The sequence below is a fragment of the Ailuropoda melanoleuca genome, chromosome 5 (assembly GCF_002007445.2).
Source record: "Ailuropoda melanoleuca isolate Jingjing chromosome 5, ASM200744v2, whole genome shotgun sequence".
Classification (NCBI taxonomy): Eukaryota; Metazoa; Chordata; class Mammalia; order Carnivora; family Ursidae; genus Ailuropoda; species Ailuropoda melanoleuca.
In genome coordinates this window covers 41,284,667-41,311,260 of record NC_048222.1, presented here as the reverse complement: position 1 = coordinate 41,311,260, position 26,594 = coordinate 41,284,667, and the positions used below count along the sequence as shown (strand labels likewise).

At 46.9% G+C, this 26,594-nt stretch overlaps 1 protein-coding gene across 1 annotated transcript in view; it reads left to right on the top strand.

The window, feature by feature from the left end:
* MAP2K1 (mitogen-activated protein kinase kinase 1) overlaps positions 1–26,594 on the top strand; it is a 76,461-nt gene that overhangs the window by 20,466 nt on the left and 29,401 nt on the right. Inside the window, exons 2-5 of the mRNA XM_011218489.2 lie at positions 16,483–16,693; positions 18,008–18,154; positions 25,727–25,804; positions 26,362–26,413. Of these exons, the coding sequence (XP_011216791.1) occupies positions 16,483–16,693; positions 18,008–18,154; positions 25,727–25,804; positions 26,362–26,413 (488 nt within the window). The remainder of the gene's footprint in view (positions 1–16,482; positions 16,694–18,007; positions 18,155–25,726; positions 25,805–26,361; positions 26,414–26,594) is intronic.

Here is a 26,594-nt window from a genome sequence, read left to right as displayed (position 1 = left end):
AAGATAATTTTCCTCTGTACAGGATCTTACATGTAGTAGGTAGGTAGTGTTTATTGATTTCTTGGTTTAAAAAATATATATACTTTTTTTTAAGATTTTATGTGAGAGAGTGAGTGAGAGAGAGAGCATGAGAAAGAAGGCAGAGGGCCAGAGGGAGAAGCAGACTCCCCACTGAACTGGGAGCCTGTCATGGGGCTCGATCCCTGGACTCTGGGATCATGACCTGAGCTGAGGGCAGATGCTTAATAACTGACTGAGCCACCCAGATGCCCCTATCTTTTTCTTTCTTGACTACACAGATCTCAAGTCTCTTTAAGGGGAAAAGAGGAGCTTAATTATGCCCTGTTCCAGCTTCCCCACAGTTACAGACTCTCTTCTGGAACTTAGTGGGCACTCTTGCTTTGTGTTGTAGGAGTGATCCCTAGAGGCAGACGGCTGAGGTTGGAGTCCTCCACCCCTGAACAATTATGTCAATTGGGCTTCTTAAGGTCTGTCATCCCTAGCTTCCTCATTAGTAAGGGTGGGGGTGGTAATAATACCTAACTTGTAGGGTTGTTTTGAGGGTTAAGTGTGAAGTCTTTAGCATAATACCTAAATCATAGTTAGCACTCAATAAAATGTTACCCATGACTTTGTACATTTCCTTTGGGGTTTCTCTGTCAAGTTTATTGCCAGTGTTTGGGAGTCTACCTTCTCCTTTAAGGTTGAAGTCCAGTATTATCTTGTCCATGAGACTTTGCCTGGTCTCCCTTAGAAAACTTCCTGTGGGGTTGTCCATGAACTACTTGGGAGACAAACCACTTTGTGTGTGGGTGTGGGTGTGGATGTGTGTTTGGGTGAGAGAGAGAGAGAGAGAAGAGATCTTCATATCATCTATCTATCTATCTATCTATCTATCTATCTATCTATCTATCTATCGTTTCATTGTCTATATTGTGAGCTTTTGGAGACTTATAGTTTTGTCTTGATGGCCCATCTCTAGCCCAGGTCTGCTGTGTAGTAAGTGGTGGTAAATGTGCGAATGAATGACTGTTGGTATTAGCTTACAGAGCTCATGTGGGACAGGAGATTTGCTTCATTGGGTTTTCCCTGATACCAAATACAATATTATGTGCATTGAGTTTCTCTATAGCTCTTCTTGAATCATTTCTCCTTTTTAAAAAGATTTTCATTTATTTTAGAGAGAATGTGCGCGCGCACACACACACACACACACACACACACACACACACACACACACACACGTGTGAGCGGGGGAGGGGCAAAGGGAGAGGGAGAGAGAATCCTCAGGCAGACTCTCTGCTAAGTGCAGAGCCTGATGCAGGGCTCCATCCCAGGACCCTGAAATCATGACTTGAACTGAAATCAAGAGTCGGTTGATTTCTTCTTTTTGTCTTTTTTTTTTTTTTAAAGATTTTTATTTATTTATTCGACAGAGATAGAGACAGCCAGCAAGAGAGGGAACACAAGCAGGGGGAGTGGGAGAGGAAGAAGCAGGCTCACAGCGGAGGAGCCTGATGTGGGGCTCGATCCCATAATGCCGGGACCATGCCCTGAGCCGAAGGCGGATGCTTAACTGTTGTGCCACCAAGGCGCCCCATGTCTTTTTTGACTGATTAAGCAAAGCTGGACCATTTGGAGCCCCCAGGTGGGACCAAGGGATGTGGCTCCTGCCAGTAGGTCAAATGCTTAAATTCAGTGCATGGGATTAAAGGAAGTTGGGAGTATTATCTGATCGTATGGATGCTAGTTACTAGACTGTAAATGACCGTGGTGGGTGAGGATGTCATAAATATACTAGTGGTCTGGGGGCCTGAAGGAGTTAAACTCCTCTCAGAATAGCCCAAGCAGCTCCTAGGAAGTAGCTTCCGAGGCAGGATGTGGCAAACCAGTGTGTAAATGAGCGCGTTCTCCTTTGGAAGAAAAGGAAGTGGGTGGGGGAGAAGTGAAGAGGAAGAGCTTGGTGGACAAATCTTTTTATCTGTTGCTGTAAGAACAAGCTTCTCTTTTGAATGCCAGCCAGAGCCTGTAGAATTTTAACCCCACGGGGCCAAGGTCCAAAGAATGCTTAATGATGCTGGTCTTGCAGTGTTCTTGTTTTTTTCCACAATACCTCAAATTTAATATGCAGAGGAGTGTTGTCTTGGTAGGTTTTGTTTTCTGATCTTGATTACTGGTTTTTATTTAATGCTGTTTGAGGATTCACAGTTAATGTGGAGTGTCATCACAGTCACACTCTTCAAACCAAGAATCAATTTATTTATTTATTTATTGGCTTTTATTTTCAAGTAATCTCTACACTCAACGTGGGGCTCAAACTCACGACCCTGAGATCGAGAGTTGCACGTTCCACCAACTGAGCCAGCCCACCACCCCTAACCAAGAGTAATTTAGAAGAAGGTTTTTTGTCTCTTTTATGTGTTTACTTATTTATCTGTTTCAGAACAGGCTCTCACCACAGCCCCTTGTGATACAGGGCCAGAGTGTGCTCTCATTTCAAGTTTCAGGTTTAGATGGCCTGGTACCGGCTCTGGACCTCCTGACTTCAAGTTCAGGGTTGTTTCCATAATCTTGGTACCTTTTGTTAAAAGCGTGGTTTATACATTGGAGGAAAATTATTCACGGTGCAATGTGGTGACTAAAAAGAGCCCTCTGGGATTCAGTAAGGTACCAGGAAATGCAACAGGTGAACTGAATTGGTGAGCTTCAGGCATCACTGGAAAAGCAACCACCACTTGTATATGGATTGGATAGACAGCAGTAATGCAGGTCCGTGCTGGGTTTGGGACTGGGATCCGGAACTATGGATTGGTGTGTGAGAAATACTGTCAGAGGCTTTTTTGAGTCCATCTTTGGGCAAGGTAATGAGAGTTTAATTATCTGGAAGAGAAGTCTCCTGTGGGCTTCCAAGGATTTGGAAAGCTGAGCTCAGCAGCTTTTAAACTTCAGATTTCTACATCCTGTTTGTCTCAAGGAAGCTAGTATGTCTCCTGAGATGTGCTCAGCTCTTGACTCCACTTCTGTGAAGGTTCCAAACTAGAATTTTTGCGCTTATCCGTATGTCTTTTGCACAAGCACATTATAGGTGATTTGACTCCAAAACCACACGCTTGAATTGCATCCTGGTCAAATTGTGATGGTTTGCATTTACTTTAGATTTTTAAATATAAAAAAAGTGTTCTTATGGCATTTAAAATTTTTTTTTATAGATTTTATTTATTTATTTATTTGACAGAGAGAGAGAGACAGCCAATGAGAGAGGGAACACAAGCAGGGGGAGTGGGAGAGGAAGAAGCAGTCTCCCAGCAGAGGAGCCTGATGCGGGGCTCGTTCCCAGAATGCTGGGATCACACCCTGAGCCGAAGGCAGACGCTTAACGACTGAGCCACCCAGGCGCCCCGGCATTTTAAATTTTTTTAAATTAAATTAAATTAACAAAAATTAAATTTTTAAAAAAATCTAGTGGCATTTTTAGAAGCTATGCTTGTCAGGCTGCTCTTTCCTGAGCCCTGAACACCCTGAGGCATTCTAGGCTTGTGTGCTGGGACTTTTTTTTTTTTTTTAACTAGATTTTTATTTGTCTTTTTTTTTTTTTTTTTTTNTTTTTTTAATAATTAATTTTATTTTATTATATTATGTTAATCACCATACAGTACATCCCCTGATTCTGATGTTATTTGTCTTTTTGAGGTATAATTGACATATAGGTGTGCTGATTGATACACTTATGTATTGCAATTATGATTACCACCATAGCCTTAGCGAACATCTCTATCATATCACATAATTATCATTTCTTTTTTGTGGTGAGAACATTTAAGATCTAATCTCTTAGCAGTTCGGCTGTGCATTAGGTCTCTAGGACCTATTCATCTTCCACTGCAGGTTTGTACCCTTTGACCAACATCTCCCTGATGTCCCTTGCTTTTCCTCAAACCTCATTCTACAGCCTGGTGTACTGTGCCCTTGGTGGTCTAGCCCCCACTTACCCTCTGGCCTCATCTGTACCCCCTCCTGGATGGATGCACCTACTCTCTGGCCACTTGGAACGGTTCGTAACTTTCAGCAGCTTTTTATTTGTGCTGATGCCCAAGGCTGGAGTGCCTTTTCCCCCTGCTGCAAAAACTTGGATTATCTTTCAGGACTAAATTTGGATGTTACATTTGCTCCTTCTCTTTCCCTCCCTCATCTTAGATGGCATGGGGCATCTTATCTCTGTTCTCATAGGCCCCTGTGCCACTTCACTTTCGGCATTATGATCTGCCTTGCCCTGTAGTCCTTTCTGTACTTGTTGGTATCCTTCCCTGTTTTGCTTGCACTGTGATACCTGTTTCTTTCATCTCTACATCTTTTTTTTTTTTTAAGATTTTATTTATTCTTTGACAGCACAAGCAGGAGGAGCAGCAGGCAGAGGGAGAGGGAGAAGCAGGCCCTCTGCTGAGCAGGGAGCCCTATGCGGGGCTTGATCCCAGGACCCTGAGATTATGACCTGAGCCGAAGGCAAACTCCCCCCGCCCCCCCCCCACACCCCCAATGCCTGGTGAGGGCAGGGACCTAAGTCTTCATCATCGGCACCTTCCTAGCCTCTAAAACAGATAGTGCCTGTCACACGGTGGGTGCTCTGTGATAAATCTGTATTGCGCTTTCACAGCTGTGGGCGTAAATGGGTATAAGGCAGATGTCTGCTCAACTTCCCTATTTCCTGCCCTCCTCTAGATGGGAACAGTCCTGCAGCTTTACATTCTCATGGTCACTTTGCCTCTGTAGGACCCATGGTTCCCTTTCTGTTTTTTTTTTTTTTTCCCCTCTTCTTTTTACTCTCTGTTGAATCAGCTTGTATTCTGGCCCTTTTTCCCTGGTTTCCTCCAAACAACAAGAATAAAATATACACAAAACTATTTTCATGCATGCAGATTGGACTGAAGGTCTGGGGTAGGGAGGGTGTATTGCATTATAGCAATAAACACAGCTTAATTAACATCTAGTGGTGTTAACTATCTTTGGTCTTAAATGACCTTTGCCCCTTTGCTGTGGTGCCTCCTTTCCTCTTGTGCCACTTTACAGCCACTCTCTAAACAGGCTTCTCCTATCTTATTCTGTAGCATAAGTCGTTTCTCCAGCTCCACCCTGCGTGGTAGTCAGGCCTGCTTCTGCCTATGCCATGGCTGAGGATCAGGCCCTTTTCACTTTGGGCAAGCCTTCTGGTCCTCTGGTAGACTCTGCTCTGAGGGGGTTTATTAGCACAAGCATTTACCTCCCCCCTTCTTTCAGAAGGCAGAAGCCAGCGCGGTTAGTTTTGATTTTAATTTTTGTTCTCTCTGGTCAGTGATGTTACTTCTGCTAGGTGGGTTTTGACCCTACCAAGCCAACTGCTATTAATTTGAGGGCCTGACTAGTTGTTTTCTACAAAGTAAGCACTTGTATGGACTTCTAGTCATGGCCCTGAGAGCAGGTTCTGTGCGCATTGCCTGACAGTCCTGTAGGGAGTGGGATTTTTTTCCCAGAGATGATGTGTGCTCACAGGTGAGGTTTGCTGACCCCTCTTGTGGGTACTTTGATTAAGAAGGGCCGAGCTGTCATAAACATGTGTTCGTGTATTTGAGGAAGGAACGGGTCTGGAGAACTGATGATTTCTCCGTGTGGACTAGAATTGGAGACCCATTTTGAATCTGTGTTTCTTCCGACTGTATCTTCCTGCCTTAGCTGTGCTTCTGAGCTTTGGCTCTTTCCCTTGTTGCCTGGGGGACTTGACTGTCCTCATGGTTTGGGGTTATGAGGTCTGAGATGATGGTCACATTGGGTCCTGTACCTCTTTCTCATCGAAGAGCAGCTTGCACTGCTGATGCCCAGAGCAGCATGGGCTGTTACTACGTAGGCAGTCTCTTCCTTCCTTTCTCTTTTTTTAAGTAGGCTCCATGCCCAACACGGGGTTTGAACTCACAACCCTGAGATCGAGTCGCACGCTCTACTGGCTGAGTCAGCCAGGCGCCCCTACATAGGCAGTTTCTAAAAGGTCTTTGTCTATGTCAGCTTCTTAAGAACAGGGAATGGGTGGGGTCAAATACATCATCTTTCTAAGGCCACAGTCAACCAACTTGTCCATTCAGGAACACACCCATTGTGTGGCCACCACCAGACCCAGGGATCCCTTTCTTCCTTGGATGGTGACTACATATTGGGTTATCCATGGTGTTTTCTCCCTTCCAGTACTCCCTGCCGCCTCCTCTCCACCCTGGCTCCCTCAGTAGTCCCTTGGTTGTCTTTTGGCTGTGTGAATTTTTACTGCTTCTACCAGTGTGCTTTACTGGGGCAGTGGCCTTTCTCTTCCCTTCCTGTCCCACTTAAAATGACTCAGCCTTGCATGTTCCTCTGAAAGGAATTCCGCTCTGGGTAGATTTAATTTGTTGCCTTTCCAGGAACCTTGTAGTAGAGTAGAGCACCGTTCTTTGCCTCAAAGGAGTAAGTCGCTAACAGGTAAAATACCTGTGTGATCGCTGATCGGGTGGGGGATTTGTTTGAAGGACATGAGCTCTTTGGCTCATGGTGTGGAGAAAAGATAACTTTTGGAGCTCCAGCCCTACCTAGTCTTAACTGCTTCTGGCCTCCATTTCCATTTCTGTAAAATGGGAACAAATGTAATTTTTAATGTTATGAGGATGAAGTGAGTTAATGGGAATAACACGGCTAGCGTTTAAGAATCTCAGGTCTTGGGGCGCCTGGGTGGCACAGCGGTTAAGCGTCTGCCTTCGGCTCAGGGCGTGATCCCGGTGTTGTGAGATCGAGCCCCACATCAGGCTTCTCCGCTAGGAACCTCCTTCTTCCTCTCCCACTCCCCCTGCTTGTGTTCCTGCTCTCGCTGGCTGTCTCTATCTCTGTCAAATAAAGAAATAAAATCTTAAAAAAAAAAAAAAAGAATCTCAGGTCTTACCTTCATCTAAATTTCACTCTTTATCAGACAATTATTGTGTCCTTCTTTTGTCCTCACCAAGTAAAGGCGTTATTCCTTTTTGTCCTCCATCTTCTGATCTTCCCCCCCCACCGGTCCCCAAATTTCATCACTTTTTTTTTCTTTTTTTTTGGTACTTCTTCGGAAGACTGCGCCTTTAGAAATTAATTCATATGTGGCTAATATGAAACAAATTTTGTCCACCGGAGCAGAGGAAACCATAGTCTGTCAGTTCTTTCAAGCAACAATATGACACCCCCTCTCCGATTCAGGATGTTACTCAATATTTAAGAAGAGTCTGTGTGAGTGGGTGGTCCTGTCACTCCAGAGGTTCCTCTGTGTGGGGGTGTGCGTGTGTTTTTCAGCGTGACTCTCTGCAGAAACACGCATGGGAAGGCAGTTTGTATCATTTCAGAAGCCTGTCTGAATCCAGGGAGTAAGTATTTTTGGGTTTGTTTGCTTTTGTTTTGTTTATCAAGGGTAGGAATATGTGATTATTTATCCTTTTTTTTTTTTTTTCCCTTTTTTTAAGTAGGCTCCATGCCCAGTGTGGGGCTTGAACTCATGACCATGAGATCAGAGTTGCACATAATACCAACTGAGCCAGCCAGGCACCCCTGTTTATCTTTTTTTAATTAAACCTGTTTTCTTGACTTTGAAAGACATTTGTTGATTGGCCTGGAAGCTACTTGATTGAAAGTGAGGTTAAAAAGAAACACTTGTCCTGACCCTCACTTTCTTTTTTTCTTTTAAGTTTCGTTCCTCTAACACTTTCTGCGTATCACAGCCTTAATCTCCATTTTTTACAGGGCAGACCACACTAGAATGCCCTTTCTCCTTCTTTGCTGTCTAAATTTTATTTATCCTTATAGACCCATTCAGGTCTCCTATCCCTATAAAACTTCCACTGTTACGCCAGGATCTCCTGAACTGCAGGGCTGTGTCACAGGCCTCTTGAGAAAATTAGGGGAACTGCAAGGCAGTCTTTGCCCCACAGTCTTTTTTGGGCGTGGTAGTGAGACCAATGGAAAGGAATAAGGGCAGTTTTTTTTTTTTTTCCTTTTTTAAGTAGGCTCCACGCTGGGTTCGAACTCACACAAGATCAAAGAGTCAGAGAGTCAACCGATGGAGCCACTCCAGCGCCCCAAGGCAGTATTTAACTACATTGTACATTCTTGCCAGATTATTTATTACATGAAAACATGAAGGTGCAGGAATTTCATCAGTAGAGTGGGGCTGACAGTGGTGATCACATCATGGTGTTAGATTAAAGGGACTCGTCTACCTTTAGCAGAATGCCTGTCGCGCAGTACTCAGTAAATCAGTAGGGAGGACTGTCAAATTAAATGTTACCCTTACTGACCAATACTGTTAAATACTTGTTTAGCACCTTAGATGATTTCAGCATTTTTTACATTCCACTCTTCAGTGATCTCTGCAACAGCCGTTTTTTGTATTTATTTCTTAAGTAAGCTCTACACCCATTGTGGGGCTTGAACTCACGACCCCTAGACAAGATCAAGAGTCGCATGCTCTACCAACTGAGCCAGCCGGGCATCCCATCCACAACAGCCCTTTATTTCTCATCGCATTATTGGCTTAAAGTGCCTTTAGCTTGCCTGTATTCTTCTCCCTGCTTCACGAAGAGCCTTCTGGTGCCGAAATGTTTGCATTCTCAGAGAAGGCCTGCAGAGATAAAACTGCCCATAAGAGTCTCAAAGGAAAAGGCAGTGAGGATGGGAAAGCAGTCAGTGGGGTACACGTGTGGACAAGCTGCAAAGTTCTGTCCTTGGAAAATTGCAGGACGAATCTGGTATTAGGATGAGAACTTTAGCATTGAAAGGGACGGCGTTCTGGGATCGAGGTCTGCATCAGGCTCCTCCGCTGGGATGCTGCTTCTTCCTCTCCCACTCCCCCTGCTTGTATTCCCTCTCTCGCTCGCTGTCTCTCTCTCTGTCAAATAAATAAAATCTTACAAAAAAAAAAAAAATGAAAGGGACTTTAAAGACCACGTAGTTTAACTAGCCTGTTTTACCTGGGAGAACAATTGAGGGGAAAGTAACATGAATAGTTCACAGACTGAGTGCTTTCCGAGTTGAACCCAAGTCTTCTGACTCCCAAAGCCTTATTTCTTAAGCGAAGAGTATATGGCAGCCACTTGTGTGTTTTTTTTTCCCCCTAGTAGTTTTATGTCCCATTATGAAAGACCAGCTCTGTGCTGACCCAGAAGCAGCTGATTTCCTACATATGTCACTGGCCCTGGAAGTGGATCTGGGGGCTGCTTTCAAGAACGACTCTGAGACTTTGCTCACCTCTACGTCTGTCAGCAAGCAGAGGAGAGTAGGCGGCCAAGATACGACTTACATTAGCAGCCAGCATCAAGGAAAAGGGAAAAAATACTTCTGCTAAATTCAGTGAAGCACTTTATGAGCCAGGCGAGGGAGCGGCTGTACCGAAGCATGTCTTCCCACAGCTGCTTAAGAGTCTAAGCCCAACGCTGGGTTCAGCACCAACACAAAGCAGAGGTCTATTGCTGGAAGAGGAGTAGGAAGCTTTCTCCTGCCCAAGAATTGCCACGGATGCAAGGTCGTTTTGGTTGCCATGGAGAGGAGGGGAAGTCCATGTTTACAGGGCCTATTTAAGACGAGGCTGGCCCAGGACTGGAGAGAAATTCCCTGTCGCTACCATAGGCACAATGGCTGGCTTCCCGTGCTGTGTAGTTTGAGGCCCATGGTCATTACTTCTTGTCCACACGTGCACCCCACTGACTGTTTTCCCATCCTCACTGCTCTTTCCTTTGATACTGTATGGACGGTTTTATCTCTGCAGGCCTTCTCTGAGAATGCAGGCATTTTGGCACCCGAAGGCCCTTCGTGAAGCAGGGAGAGGAATACAGGCAGCTAAGGGCACTTTAAGCCAATGATGTGATGAGAAATAAAAGGTGGTCACAGATGATGTGAGAGTGTTATGTAAAAGTCATTGCCCTCAACCCCTGGAGAAGGGGCGCAGGCATGGAGAAAGATCCCATTCTGTGGCCAGGTATCACGGGACAGTTTAAAGCTGAGGGAGGGGTAGGAACACTGAGACAAAAAAAAAGTCTCTGCAGCCCAGGTTCTGCTCTGAGCACAAGATAAAACCCATTGCTGGAGAAATTGGCAGCCTGTGGTGCGTGGAAATTACCAGTGTTCACCAGAAAACCCAAACCTAGCTCAACTCCCAATGAATACACACTAACAGCATGACGGAAGAATGGGCCCATTTCTAAGCCTAAAGATGATGTACCTCAGTCCTTATTCTTCTCTTACAATGTGTACCACTCAGTGCAATGTTGAAAGACACCAAATCAAGAGAGAAACAAACCTGCAAGAGATGAGGCCATCAGTAGAACTAGACTCGGAGATGACCCAGATGTTGGAATTATCGGGCAGGGGCTTTAAAATAACCTGTGATTATGTACAACATGTGTGACCAAATGAAGAATTTCAAAAGAGATGGAAACTAAAGATAGATTAAGTGAAAATGCTAGAAAATTTTAAAAACAGACATCAGAGGTCAACCGGTCTATCAGCAGAGTGACTGGAGGGAACTGAGGAAAGAATCAGTGACCCTGAAGATAGGTTAGTAGATATTATTTAAATTGAGATAAGAAGTATCCAGACTGAGACACAAGGAGGAAAGGAATAAAAAGAAATCAGATCACAGCATCCAAGATAAATGTATGTAGAGAGAAGAAGAGATAGACATTGAGAGACAGAGGAGACAGACACTGACCTGACTGGAACTTTTTCAGGAATTGGCTTCTGTGACTATGGGAGCCTGGGAAGTCCACAGTCTGCAGTGGCCTGGCAGGCTGGAGACCCATGGCGGATTCGAAGTCCATAGGCAGCCTGCTGATAGACTGCCTTCTTTGGGGAGGTCAGTCTTTGTTCTATTGAGGCCTTAAACTGACTTGGGTGAGTCCCACTTACATTACGGGGAGTAATCTGCTTTACTCAAAGTTCACCAATTTAAATGTTACTCTTATCCCCCCCCTCCCTGCCACAAACCTCGCTTGCATAGAAACATTCTGAATAGAGTTTGACCAAATATCTTAGCATTGTGGCCCTGCCAAGCTGACACATAAAATTAACCATCACATGTCTCCTTCTGGTTACTGCCCCCACCCAAAAGCGTGCTCACTTTTCTACTTTATAACTGCATAGATTAGTTTTGCCTTTTTCTGAATTTGACATCGACGCAGAGGAACACATACTTTGTTGTTCCATCTGGCTTCTCTCTTATGTAACCTAGAGTTTTATTGCCTAGTCAGCTGAGCAGCCCTTCCCAGACTGGCCTGCAGGGTTGAGGGGTAAGGGTATAGAGCCCCTTCTCCACTGTGCTGTTTGGGGCTGGCCTAAACTGCACTCCCTAACACTGATGGGCTAGCCTCGGGTGGAGTCTGGGATTGGTTAGCTGTGCCTTTGGCCCTCTCTGCCTTCCCCCTTCAGGCCCATTCTTCTTTCCTCCCTTATACTCTTTGTTGTTTTGTTTTGTTTTTTTAAAGATTTAATTTACTTAAATTAGAGAGGGAGAACATGAGCAGGGGAGGGCAGAGGGAGAGGGAGAAGCAGACTCTGCGCGGAGCAGGGAACCCAGTGCAGGACTCGGTCCCAGGACCCTGGGGTCATGGCCTGAGCAGAAGGCAGACGCTTAACTGAGTGAACCACCCAGGTGCCCCCTTCTCTTATACTCCCTGTAACCCCCATATACCCCCTGTCCATGGTTTGACTGTAGAGAACCCTAAAGCCAATTCTTCTCTTTCCCCCCTCACATTTCCCTTCTGAGGATCTTCAGCTTTGCAACCTGAGCACACACTCAGTCTTACTCTGTACTTCCTCAGCTGCTTGTCACATTGACAGGCTTGGATCTCAGAGACACGTAGACGGCTCTCCCCTCCCTTCTCCTCCTCCCCATGTACTTTTTTTTTTTTTTTAAATGGGTGTGGAAACTCGAGTACCAGAAAGGGTTGTAGCTTTCCCAAATCTCACAGATGGGGGTGATAGAGGGTGAGGATGGAGGGGCTGCAGTCAGTCTCTTGATGCTGTTTGCCGTTGGCTTGGTTCGTCTGCCTGCCTTCTTCCTTTACGTGCCCTGAGAGAATTCCTACCTGCCAGACGTCACGGGGGAGAGAGAACTTCCCAACTCCCTGAGCTCTCCGGGGACACCTGCCTGCTCGGGGACCCTTTCTCTGCTCCAGCTCGGTGATTCATTGTCATCCTCTGCTCTTCCCTCTCTGCTCCTTCCTGACAGGGCCTGCCACCCAGACTAGAGCAAGGCTCAGGCTGGTGACAGACCACTGGCTGGTATTTGTGTGCTGCTGTGGCCCATTTCTGTCTGGGGTGTGGTGGTTTGAAGACCCCTTTCCTTTGCCTAGACATCCCCTCCCTCCCCCTTAAACCATTCCTTTAGGTCACCTTCCCATTTCAGTGACCATCAAGGTTGGAGATGACAGTGTTGCTCTGTTCTAGGAGCTGGGAGACTTGCCTGCCGTGAGTAAGCTGTGTGACTTTGTCCTCCCTGGACTTCCGTTTCCTCACCTGTAAAATAGGTCCGCTCAGGTGGTCTTGAAGGTCCCTCCCTGTGCTCCGTTTTTCTGCTGCTTCCTGATGTAAACCCCCGAGCCACAAATGCAGGGTTCCAGTTGTGGCAGCACGGTTAGGCTTAGCAGATGGGTGGGATGAGGGAGAGGGAAGGAGCCGTTCTTGCCCGTGGGATCATCCTTTCTCCACCCACTTCATTGTGCCTCCCTGGTGTTTTCAGAACACAAATGACAACCCTTGTTTTTCTCCACATTCCTTGCTCTTCTCTGCATTCCCATTTCAAACCTGTAATCTTCTTGTATCCTGATGAACTTGTGTTTACTGTAAGACAGCCAGGGTGCAGAATTCATGTTGCCGTGAGTTATTTTGCCTCTGCTCTGGTGCATGGGATGATGGGAGACAGACATCACAGCTGGTCCCCGGAGAGGGCTGTGTGTGTGTGTCAGATATGTATTGTTCTGGGCTCCAGTGTCCTTTCCCGATCCATAGTCCTAGTTTTGCTGATTTCAGTTAAAACCAAAGATTGTGCAGGAGACAGGTCCTGGTCCTCTGAGATTTGGAGATGCGTGGTGTGGTTGAGGGGTGACAGGCCCCTCTCCTCCTATTTCCTTTGCTGGAAGCATTTCAGCTTGCGGTGGGGCGGGGCAGGAAGGAGCCTTGTTGAACATCACTGACTCCCGGTACAGGAGGAAGCAGTACTAAACACTGCTACAGTTTTGATTGATTTCTTTTTAATGAGTACTGAAAGCCATTTAGATGCCAGGATTTTCCTTTCACCTTCAGATAAAATCCTTTGTCTCACATTCCCTGCAACTGTTCTTAAGACACTTTTCAAGGGTTTTAAGAATTGTGACAGGAAAAGGCAGTAACTTCTGGATTCCACTGTTGCTGCCTGGGCAGCTCCTCGTCCTCCAGCCTACTGCACTTGCCCTAACACTAGTGTAGAAGCGGGTCAAAATTCCCTTGTTCCTCCCCGTTAGTTTTCCATTCTCGTCCTCCCCTGGCGAAAGAAGCATGGAGTTGTGACTACATTTGACAGAAGAGAAAACGGAGATGTATCAGAGTTAAATGAGTAGTCTGTGGTCACACCATTGACTACTTTGGGGTAAGAATCTGGGGTTCCTGCTTACTGATGACTTGTCAGCTTGGCAGCACTGTTCCACCCCCAGTCATCAGAAGAGCCAGGGCACCACAGCTCAGAGTCTTTGCTGTGTCCCTCTGTGGCTCAGCCTTCTGAAAGCACAAATCAGGAGCCAGCTCCTTAGCTGGTGGGTAGGCGGTTAGACGGTCGGGCATAGAAGGTCGAGGAAGGAGGAATCCCAGATTGAGTTTTTCTTCCGAAGGTGGGAGAATGACTTATTTCTACAGAGAGTCAGGAAAATGAGCAGACTCAGCATTTCTTCTTTTCCTTTGTCAGTTGGATGGGGTTTCTTGCGGCCGGTGTCACTTGTAAGACGTGTTGGCTTGATGTGCAGGGCAGGCAGGACTGCGTCTGGCTCTTTGTGGAGGTGCGCCGTCTTCCTGTGCGATCGAGCCCTGCTACGGCAGATGCCCCACGTAGGATCTTAACACCTGGGTCTGCAGGTTTCCTCCCTTGAAAGTACTGAACTTTTTGAACAAGTAGTATAGCATTATGGTTGAAATTAGAGATGCTCTCTGCCCAGGTTTCCATCCTTGCTCTGTTGCTAACTAGCCGTGTGACCTTGGACAAGTCACTGTACCCCTCTGTGCTTGAGTTTGCTCTCTGTCGTGGAATCAGCGCAGTAGCAAGTGTAAAACAGTACGCAGTGCTGTGAGGAGAGTGATTTCCTTCTGTTCAGTCCCCCCCCCCCCGCCTGCTCAGCATGCATGCGTGTTTGACGGAAGCCCTTGGAGTGGACTGCCGAGCCCTACAGGCGGCTGGAACCTCATTGAGGTTTGAGCTGTGGGGTCTGTCTGCATTTGACAGGTGTCTCCGAAGTTGTCATTGATGGGTTCCTGAGAGTCTGGAAACCTGAAGGTGTGCACGGTGCCCTCCCAGCCGTGCTTGTTCCGGGTCCCTACCCCTGAGAGACCGGGGCAGCTGTGAGACGTAGTTGAGTCTTCCAGCAGAGTGAGAATATGACCAACGGTCTTAGTGTGTTTGGGCTGCATAACAAAATGTCATAGACTGGTTGGCTTAAACAACAGAAAGTTGTTTTCTCAAGGTCCTGGAGGCTTGCAGACCGAGATGAAGGTGCCGGCGTGGTTGGGTTCTGGAGAGGTGTCTCCTCCTGGCCTGCAGACAGCCGCCTTCTCTTGGTGTCCTCGCTCGGCCTTCTTTGGCGTGTGCCCAGAGGCAGGGAGGTCACCTCTCGTCTTATGGCCCCCGATCCTATCTGATGAAGACTCTACCCATAGGACCTTATTTAACTTTAATTACGTCTTCAAAGTCCTGTCTCTAAACATAGTTTCACCGGGGTTCGGCTTTCAGCATATGCATTTGAGGGAGGCAGTTCAGTCCATAGCACCAGCCTTCCTTCCCCAAGAGCTACCCAGTGAAGACACTTGGTAAAAACAGCCTGGGGTCCTCTGTAGCCCCTAGGCATGTTGGATCTTCCCCTAGACGGGGGAGGCAGGAAATCTGGATCTCCCTGCCTTCTTGCGAGTTGGAATAGAGGGTGAATGGAGAGTGGAAAATTATGCTTACTCCTACCCTTCAAGCTCAGCCATGGCGTGTATGTTGGGGGGTGGGCACCAGCCTTTGGATGTGTGATGATGCTCTGTCTCGTCGCCCGAGCCGTTTGTTTAGACTGGGACTAAAATCACATGAAACACAGTGGAAGCTGTCTTTACCACCGTCCCCTTACCGAACTCCCAGGAATAATGAACGCTTTTCCTTTCTCTGTAAAACACTCAGCACTGCCCACAAGCGTGCTGAATGCACAGCTCGCAGGCTGCTCTCTGCCCTGCCCACTCGGCTCGGCACCCACGGGCTGAATTATGTGCTTACCAAGAGCCAGTTTGTTCCCAGAGTCATTTGTACGATTGTGGCTGGTATTGTAATTAAGTAATGTACTTAAATATCAGATAAACCGGTGAAATATGCCTGCTAATGAAGTGGGTTTTCCCCCCTTTTGAACGCTAATTAAAAGCTGTGGAAAGACTCAGTAAGCCCAACTCACTTAAAACATGACTATAAAATTAGGTGAGCATTAAGATTGGGGGAAATCCTAAAGCTCTTACAATTTTATGTTGATATGCTGTGTCTGCATTTTTACTTCACTTTGAAGAATCAGGCATTGGGAATGATAGACAATGTATCATGTTCTGGTTCATGTAAGGAGGATGGTGTGGGGCTCTTACCAGTGGAATTTTACTCAGAGAGGGCCTTGCCCTACCTACGTTAGAAGATGGGTGAATAAATGGACATTTATATATATTATGCAAAAATAAAAATTTTGGGTATATATTTTTAGGATTTCTTGCTTTGATTAACCTGGTTCCTGCCCCGATCACATTAGAGAGAATTTCTGCTGTTGCCATTCAGTTTAGAGCCTGTTTTGATGGTTTGGTTTGATTTCAATTTAGTGGTTTTAGGAAATAGATTTTATTTTGTGTATGGTGTTAACTTAATAAATCCAGTACTCGTAGGGCTTTTGGAACTGGGTTTTTAAAGCAAATGAAGGTGGCTCGTTCTGGATTTTAGCAGATTCTTTGGTTCCTTCTGTAGACTTGCAGCATAGTGCGAGAGACCTAATTTCCTCATTTGACAAATAAGGAAACCGAGGCCTCGAGAGGAGAAGGGTGTCAGTGAGGCGGGGTGTTGGGTGGCAAATAGTGAAGTCCGCAGAGCCACCGATGCATGGAACCTTCCCCTGGGACCCCTGCGTCTGTTGTCCAGTCTGGCCTGGGAGCTGGAAGTGTCCACCGCACAGATACTCCTCTGGGGGGACCCGTCTGATGCCGGTTCTGACTCGTGCTCCCCCTTTGGGACAGGACCAACCTGGAGGCCTTGCAGAAGAAGCTGGCGGAGCTGGAGCTCGATGAGCAGCAGCGGAAGCGCCTGGAGGCCTTCCTCACCCAGAAGCAGAAGGTCGGGGAATTGAAGGATGACGACTTCGAGAAGATCAGTGAGCTGGGCGCTGGCAACGGTGGTGTGGTGTTCAAGGTCTCCCACAAGCCCTCCGGCCTGGTCATGGCCAGAAAGGTGAGGCCACTCAAAAAAAAAAGAAAAAAAAAAAAGGACTGAATCAGGTTGGCCTTGGTGAATAGGTAATTGGATTATCTCTTAGAAGATCTGGGGCCTGGGGCCAGCGGGAGGAAGGCTGACTTTTCACTCAGTACCTTTTTGTGCTGTTTGAATTTGGAGCTCCTGTTATCTGTCGGATTATAGGATAAACACCCTGATGATGTGTTAGTGTATTTATCCTACCCCCAGACTGGAAAAGAACAGCCAGTGTGACCTTCCTTTCCTTAGCTTTCTGAGTGCTCTGGAAAGAATGCAAGACTGCCTCTTTGCCATTATCCCGTGCAGGAGAAGCTGCTTTCATTTAGCCAGCCCCGGTGATGTGCCAAACACTGATTTCAAGTTGTTTGCCCTTGCTCCAGCCCTGCGGGTGCTTCCCCCGCATCTCGCTGCAGTGTGACGTCTCTGCTTCCCGCCGTGGCCGGTGGTGTTGGAGCTGGACGTCCTGTCCACTTGTGGGCCTCCTCTTTTGAACACGGCCCCTGCTGTGGCTAGGCCGGGCTCTTCCGGGCTCCTCTGTGTTTCCCGGCACACCATCTTTAATCCCCTCCGCATACGTTTGCTCAGGCCGCTCCTTCCCTCTTCTCCAACAGTGCCCTCTTCATGGCCCGCCTCTTGTCTAGCTTTCACTAGCTGCTCCAGCCCACACCGAGAACCACTGCTCCCATGTCCTCTGGCACTCCTTGTCTCTGACCCTGGCTTGCAGCTTAGTCTTACTCAGTAACCATTTCCTATGGCGGCTGTGTCTGTCCCCTGTCTCCCTGGATGATACCAGGGATGACATGAGGGGCACGTAAGGTGGCACTTGAGGCCCTGGCTGACTGTCCACCACCTCAGGCTCCAGAGGTCAAGGGCAATCTCCTGGGCAGCCTAGGTCCGCATACCCAGTCCCCTGTACCCTTCCACTCCCATGGCCCTCGGGTGTCAGGTCCTCAAGGCTACTTTTCCCTCCTCTCTCAGCTTCACAGGTTCTTTTGAAGGAAGCCCTCCATTCGGCTTTGTTCTTGGGAGGGGTGAGCCCCCCTCCCCCACCGTTGGCTCTTGGAGCAGAGGCACGGCTGCCCTCCTCTGGTCACCGCTCCTCCAGTACCAATCCCTGCCCGGATAGGTTGGCACCGAGTGCTTCGGTCAGACAGAAACTTGTTAGTTAAAACTTGCCTGTTTCTTCTCTTCCAACCTTTAAGAGCTTAACCAGTGAAGAACGCTTCCATCTGCCCACCCGTCCGTGCATCTGTGTACTTTTCAAGCCTCGCTTCCCCCCCCCTCTTCCTGCAGCTGATTCACCTGGAGATCAAACCTGCCATCCGGAATCAGATCATAAGGGAGCTGCAGGTTCTGCACGAGTGCAACTCGCCCTACATCGTGGGCTTCTATGGTGCCTTCTACAGCGACGGCGAGATCAGTATCTGCATGGAGCACATGGTATGTGGCCGCCTCTCAGCCTCGGGGGCGACGGCCTGGGCGTTGGATGGCTCTGGGCTCGTCTTCCCAGCCGCTTCCCTGTTCCTGTCTGGATCCACATCCCTGTCTCGGGCATCTGGGAAGCCTGACTGTAGAACCTGGAATAACCAAAGACCACAGGCCTCTTTCCACGGCCCCCTCCTCTCTGCAAAGAAAGGTGGCAGCAGTCGGGTATCCCTGGCGGCTATGTCCAGAGCGCATCTCCCAGTTTTCTTGTCCCCACGATTTTAATAGGGGTGAAATCTGGTTAGTATAGTTTAAATCCATTTATGATGTGCAGTGTTGTGTGCTGGGTACCCAGTTCTGGGGTTGTGGAGATGAGACATCCCTGTCCTCAGAGTCTGTAATCTGCTTTAAAGACAGTCTGGAGGGGTTCTTTGGGCATGCAGGGAAGCAATACCACCTGATGTGTACCAGAGAGGGCAAGTAAGGGGGCACTTAAGGGCTAATTGTGTGGGTGTGAGCTGGCAGTCTTTATACCGTTAGCTGCCTGGAGTCCCTTCCTCCTCTTCCCGGTGCCTAACAGTAATAGTAACGGCATCCATGACAATAATAATGCTGGCGATACTAATACGGATTAATGTGTTGGGTGTATATCATATCACGTACTATCCAACGCAGATTAATTTTTAACTGTATTTTCTCCACAACCTCATTGGATGGGTAGATCATCTGCATTTTACAAATGAGGAGACTGAGGCTTGGAGAAATGAATGACTTGGCCAAGGTCATGCAGCTAGTTAGCGGAATTAGTAGAATTTAAACCGAGGCTGTTGGACCTCAGTGCCCGTACTTTGTTGAATGCACTGGATAGCGACTGGAGCTCTGTTTCCATCCTTGGTGCCAGAATTTCAGAGAGAGAGTCTAGCTTCATGATCGCTATTTTTTCCTGTCCCCATGAGGCAACAGGGGACTTTGGAATCCGAGATGTTTATTCATATCTCCCTTCTCCACAAAAATCCAAGTAGACGCTGTCTCGTTTGCCACTGTGTCTCCAAAGCCCAGAATAGCCCTGGCACACAGCAGGTGCTCAATAATGATTTTGTTTACAGACTGTCACCTTCTCACTAAGACCTCGGGCAAGTTTCTTTCTGATTCTCTGTTTCCTTGTTTTGTAAAATGTCCATTACTCTACCTACCTCGTTGTAGATTAATCTTCGAGGATTAGTGGAAATAACGGAGTCAGTCTGGGCCCACTGACTCCAGGCCTGTCTTCTGCGAACAGTAGTACTTGCTTCATTCTTGCTGGGGCTGACAGCTCGGAGACGAGGGCTGACGTGACCGAGTGTGCGCACTTCTGGCCGCTGTGCTCTCAGTCCTCGGGCCGGCAGAGTGACCCTCAGCAGCTCCGCTTCCTTCCTGACCCTGGATCTGCCCTGAGCTCTGGAAAGAGAGCCCCGGTGCCTGGTCTCAGTGAACTCCAGGAGCACCCTCCCCGGGAGCTTTGTCCCTTGCCGGTGCCCCATTATTTTGAACTTCTCTCCATGGTAACGATTGGGAAGTGCCGTGCACACTGTTGCAGGCGTCTGCTGACTGATGTGGTGCCGTGTGGAATGTAGACGCTGAAATGTCTTCTGCGGGCCTGGAAGTTACTGAGAAAGCTCTCGTTCCTCTTGCTTGAACGGGAGTGAAGCAGCCTCTGGGCAGCACGGGAACATTTCTGGTTTGGTCCTCACTCAGTCTTGGGGTGCTGGTATTTTCCCCTTGGGTCTTAGCCTCCCCTTGCTGGGGTGCAGCGCAGGGGGCAGGGGCTGTTCCTTACGCTTTGGGTTTCTTGGGCTCTTTGTGCTGATGATGGTTGGTTTTCTAGCTCTAGCCCTGAGTTTTGGATGAAGATGTGTAACTGGCAGTGGAGGTCTTTGAAAACTAGAAGGGGAAGAGGCTGGAGGTAATGGTGAGAAAGCAGTGACGGGAAAGGCCAGAGGAGCCTTTTTCCTCGTAGGTGTGGCCATGATAATGGACGGCGGGTCGCGGCATGGCTAGACAGAATAGTAATTAGCTCTCCCATTTTCCACCACTTGGCGAGTCCTTTCCATGTTATGTAAATTGTTAATCACATCAGCCCTCTCCTGTGAGACACAGTGTGGAACAACTTCCCCACGGTGGTGGATGGAGGGAACTAGGCCTCGAGAGGCTTAGTTATTAGTCTACGTTCTATAACCAGTAAACGTCAGCTTAATTCTAACTAGTGACTCTAACCAGGTCTGCTTTCTTTAAATTTCATGCTGTCTCAGGATTTTCTCATCTGTGCAGAGAAATGTTCGGACCAGCTCTTCTCTGGGGGCCCGCTAACCCCCCGAATCTCTGTGGTTTTGGGCACTTGCGGCCAGTCGGGGTCTCCCTTAGCGTGGGTTCGGCTTCACAAACACTTACTTGTAGTGCCTGTCATATGAAGGGTGCCACGGGGACAGCTGGGGGGATGGCGACTCTGCTCCCCAGAGCTGTTCGCAGGCTGGGTGGCTGTGCTCTAGGGCCTTCTTAGGTGAGGAGTGTCAGCGTGGACAGAAGGGCTTCTGAGCACTGGCTCTGTGTCATCTCATGCCTGCTGTCTTCTGACCCGTCAGGTAATTTCCTGAGCTACCTCCACATTCTGTGTCACTCAGCGTTCGCCCTTTGTTAGAGGAACCAGTATACTATTTATAGGGTGAGCATCGTTGAACTCCAGGGTGCTTACTTCAGAGGTTAGGATTAGGCCCCAAACATTGATAGCCAGTGGCCTTTTCCTTCATTCAGAACATGCTGGAACCTGTTCTTTTAGCCTTATGTCACCTCCTGCCATGTGGAGTTCAGTCTTTTTGTCTTAAATGCACCTGTAGTGAGGCTTCCTCATTCTGGAATCCTTTATTCACTCTGGATTCATAGATACTGATCACAACTTGCGCTGATCACAACTTGCGTGCCTCTTCCTCTGTCCTTCCCACCCAGCCTTTCCCTCCAGGAGGACAGGAGGACTCAGGACATGACAAGGGTTAGTTTCCCTTTCTCTCAGTCCCTTTCCAGCATCCGCAGGTCAGTTTTCCTCTCATGGATTTGGCTCTGTGGGCAGGGTAAGGTCTTTCCACATATGCAGAAGATGTCTCTGGAGTTACCCCGGGGAGCCTGAGCCTGGAAAACTGGCCCTCAGAAGCTGGGAGGGTCAAAGCCTTTTGAAGGCCCAGCACAGTGTCTGGCACCTGTTGGCTGAAATGTGTTGAGGGGCCGAGTAAAGGAGGCCCAGACGCGGAGGGCATGGTCAGGCCTGGGGCGCCGCGGGAGAGAGTCAGGCCTCGGGTGTTCCGTTCCTGGGTATCCACAGGCCCAGCTGGACAAGTCTGCTGATGCCAGTGGAGAGGCTCAGAACACCAGAGACGGGACCGTGTAGTGAAGGTGCTGCGGCCTGGAGTGTAAGCAGCCACGCTCCAGAGCAGCCTTCTGCTCTAGCCCTGGTCCCTCTCACCGCCTCTCGTGCCTGAGCGGGCCTTCCTGCAGGAGCGCTCCCGTCCTCGCCTCCCCTGACAGGAAAACTCTGACTCTGCCAGCAGCCACTTCTCTTCAGGGATTTCTGCTCTGTCTCAGCTTCCACATTTCAAAGTTGTTGTCACGTAGAGCTCTGTTCATGAGCCACCTCCCAACTTCAGAGGTTCTTGGCGTCTGTCTATGTCACTGTCTCTGTGTGTTCTTTGTCACTCACATTTTCCCCCAACACTTTATTAAGACAGTTGCAAACACAGCAAGGAGTAACGTACACTGTGAACCCACTGCGCAGATTCTGCAGTCACCACTCTGCCGTATTGCCCACCTATGCCTTGCTGACATCATTTCTTAGATGCATGTTAAAATGAATTTGTGTCTCTGGCATCCATTGGGCCCCATCTTCTAAAGCACTCAGTCAGGCGCTGACCTTTGCTAGAAGGAAGCTGTGCTTGCACTGCCCAGTCTGAATTTTTGAGACCCGAGGGGTAAACGGATGCCCCTGATCAGCATAGGAATGCTCCTGCCTTCGGGGGAATAGATTCCTGCTCAGGGGGTAGCTGAGCAACCAGAGAACTCAGGGTTCAGGGTGGATGGTTCTCATGCAGGAGTAAAAGCTTTTGAGCTTTTTTAAATTTTTTTTCCTCCATAAAGCATTTGTCTCTTCTATAGAAAACCTTCACAAAAGCACCATTGATTTACTTAATAATTAGCTTCTAAAAATAAGCACAATTTCAGCAGCTTTAGTCAAGGAAGGCATGTCCTTGGCAACAGTGAAGTGAAATTAAAAGGTTGTAAGTTGAGTTGCAGGCAGCTCTGGGTAATTCTGACTGCGGTTCATGCTTCCTAAATCTCGCTAATAATCACATTGTTCACACTGTAAGTTTGCTTATAGCTGGGAAGGAGGCGAAAGGAAAGAGAGCCAAGGTTTCTTCCTTTTTAATAGGAATATTCACCACAATCCTCAAGGAAGCTGTGAGCCAGGCTGCCCTCTGTCCTAGGCTGTGGAACCTGAGAACCAAGGGGTTAGCATTTCTACCTCATCTGAGTCAGATTTTTTTTTTAATGTTTTCTCCTCAGTGCTTTTTTTTTTTCTTTCAGATTTATTTATTTATTTGACAGACAGAGAGAGACAGCCAGTGAGAGAGGGAACACAAGCAGGGGGAGTGGGAGAGGAAGAAGCAGGCTCCCAGTGGAGAAGCCTGATGTGGGGCTGGATCCCAGAACTCTGGGATCACGCCCTGAGTCGAAGGCAGACGCTTAACGACTGAGCCACCCAGGAGCCCCCTGAGTCAGATTTTGACAGAGTTGCTTTGTTACCTAGTTTTAACTGCATGGTCCTCCCTGATAATTAGGCAAAGCCGATCAAACAAAGGATCTGAAACCAAATCCAACTGGAAGCAAAAGAGAAATGGCTCGGCAACTTTCTGCACTGGAGTCCCTCTTCCCATTGGTAAAGGAAATTGAGTGGTGCTATCATGTTTCTAGAAGCCTGCTGACTTGGGTGTGGTTACCTGGGCTCTGATGTCCTGATTTGGCCATGAGGGGCCTATGGCATTGTGAAGGCAGCCAGGCTCACAGGGTGACTCAAAACTCAGCCCGGATCACAGCTTGGGTAGGGCTCTTCCAAGGACTCTTGGAAAATAAATGGGTTTGTAGGGGCGTTCTGTTTGGTTCTAGATTAATGATTCCACTCATGTCTGTGTGGGAATTCTGGCACATAGGAAATTTTAGGTTGAATTTCAGAATCTTCCATTGTGCTCTTTGGTTGATTGGCCCACCCACCATTAATTCTGATTAGAAGACAAACATGTTTGGGGGTACTAGTGTGCATTTGACAGGTCACACCTGCATTGCTTTCTTTTCCATCAGCTTCTGTGATCCAGAGTTGACCGTGACAGAGAGTGATTGGTCCAAATGCTCCTTTCTATAAGCATAGGATTTTTAAGTGGATAATCTATTTTTAGCATTGTTTTAGGAGACATTTCTTGAGAGGTCTGTATCCCTGAATGAATCTTATTTTCTCAGCTCCTTTAGAAAGAAAGCAGTGTTGTATCTGTCTTAGTCTTTGCACAAACTGGACACTTGGTACTGTTAATTGATTTGTAGATCTAATTCTCCACTTTCATAAAGGAATTCAGTAATTTAAAGAGGAAAACATTTATTCATTGTGGAAAATTTAGAAATAAAAAAGCATAAAGGGGGTGCCTGGGATGGTGCAGTCGTTAAGCGTCTGCCTTCGGCTCAGGGTGTGATCCCAGCGTTCTGGGATCGAGCCCCGCATCTGGCTCCTCCGCTGGGAGCCTGCTTCTTCCTCTCCCACTCGCCCTGCTTGTGTTCCCTCTCTTGCTGGCTGTCTGTCTCTGTCAAATAAATAAATAAAATCTTTAAAAAAAAATAGCACAAAAAAGAAACTATCATGCAACAAAAATCCCTCATCATCTTACTACCTAGACTAGAAATAACCATCGGTAACGTTTTGGATGTTCTGGTTTTGTGTGTGTACACGAACACTTGTTTCTGTCTGTAAAAGTGGGAATATAGGGCGCCTGGGTGGCTCAGTAGGTTGGGCATCTGCCTTCGGCTCAGGTCATGATCCCAAGGTCCTTGCTCAGTGGGGAGTCTCCTTCTCCCTCTGCCTGCTTTTCCCTGCCAGCTCTTTCCTTAGGTGCTTTGTCTAGGAATCACTCCTTCTCTGAGCATCTGTAGTGATGTCTGTTCTCCTCATTCAACTGTTTGCTCCCTGCCTTGTGTGGTGCAATTTCTCGGTCATAGGGTAGCTCTATTTTTCACTTTTTAAGGAACCTCTGTACTATTTTCCAGAGTGGCTGCACCAGTTTGTATTCCCACCAACAGTGTAAGGGGTTCCCCTTTCTCTGCATCCTTGACAACATCTGGTGTTTCCTGACTTGTTAATTTTAGCCAACAAATGCCATTTTCTAAAGTGAAGTCAGAATTACTCTCTTTTCTACATGTGTAACACTTTTCTTAATAATTTATTGTTTTATTATATCAAGAATTGTATATTTACCCTTCTAGTTTGTACATTTATTTTTTTTTTGAGGATTTTATTTATTTATTTGAGACAGAGCGAGTGAGAGAGCATGAGCCGGGGAGGGAGGGTAGGGAGAAGGGGCAGAGGAGCAGAGGGAGAGGGAGAAGCAGACTCCCTGCTGAGCAGGGAGCCCGACATGGGACTCAATTCCAGGACCCCTGGGATTATGACCTGAGCCGAAAGCAGACACTTAACTGACTGAACTACCCAGGCGCCCCTGTGCATTTATTGAGGATGGGAACTAGGTCTTTTTTGTACCTCTGTCCTCCATAGAACCTCACAGTTCATGACACTTGGTAGGGTTTATGGAATGAATTATTGCTTTCTGTGACATTTTTCTTTTGATTTTATTAACTATGATTTTTAAGGGTAATACCAAATGCAAGTTGTGACTTACATGCTGGTGCTAAAATGGCTGACATTTATTGAGCATTTACTGTGGGCTAGATGACGTCCTGAGTGCTTTATATGTATTAGCTTGTTTAATAACCCTATGATTATTCTAGTAGACTTAAAATATCACCCCCATTTTACAGGTTGTGAGTAACACGGTCAAAGTTCCCTTGATAGTAAGTGGCAGAGTTGTGGGATGTGACTTTAGACAGTTTGCCTCTAGAGCCTCTGGTCCTAACTGTATACTGTTCTGTCAGTTCAGTGCAAACCTTTTTTTTTTTTTTTTAAGATTTTATTTTTAAGTAATCTCTGCACCCAATGTGGGGTTCGAACTCAGAATTCCAAGATCAAGGGTCACGTGATCTACCCACTGAGTCAGCCAAGTGCCCCAACAAAGCTTATTTTGATCCCTGAATTGGTAGTTCGTTTACCGATTTTTCGTACGATTTGAGTTTTTGGTTGTTTGATCCCTCCCACAATGCTTTGCATTTCTGTCTTTGTGGTCTGGAACAAATCAAAGGATACCCTTCCAGGGGGATTTGGCACGTGTGAGATACACTTCCCTGCTGAAGTTTAACACTTGAAAGAATAGTTAGAAACACTGTCACTAAATGGACTGGTGTTCTTTTTCTTAGGATGGGGGTTCCTTGGATCAAGTCCTGAAGAAAGCTGGAAGAATTCCTGAACAAATTTTAGGAAAAGTTAGCATTGCTGTGAGTATGTTGTGCAATTTTTTCTTCCAAGCCCCCCTCGTTGAGAAGTTAATGAGTTGGCAGGAAATAGACAAGGGAGGAAGATAGTAAGTCAATCAAGGGAAAGTTTATAAGAATAGTAGGGTCTTCTTGCTAGAATTTTCCCTGTCTAGATTCTACATACAATATTCTCCCTCTCTCTCTAGTCAGAACCAGAAAAGTGACTTTCTTTATATTAAAATCTGTGTCTGCAGAAATAGGACAGGGTGTCCAAAAGAATCCCCATTTGTGGCATGAGAAAGCCTGTTTTTATACTGCGGATTTAGAAAAAAACCGAATTCGAGCACAGGGGTTTTTAAAGTTGTCTAAACTTGCAATATAAGTGTTGCTTAAAGTAACTCTATACCATGTAAAAAGATGGTTTCTTGATAAGACAGGTTAAAAATCGAATAAAAAATAAGGGAAGAAGGCAAATTTGTGATGTTAGATGAAATATTTTCTAGATCATTTTAAAATACAGAGGCTGTCTAACCACCCCCATTTCAGTTTCCCATCTTGTGATATTGTCTTTCCTCTAGGTAATAAAAGGTCTGACTTACCTGAGGGAGAAGCACAAGATTATGCACAGAGGTAAGAAGTTACTTGCTAGTTATTATGTTTTGAATTTTAGCTGAAATCGAAAAGTTGTTGCGTCCTTTTGTGTTTTGTTTTGGTGTAAAAACCATTGAATAGTGTTTTTATTTATTTTTTTTTTTATTTTTTTTATTTTTTTTATTTTTTATTTTTTTTTTTAGGGGGGAACTTTTCAATT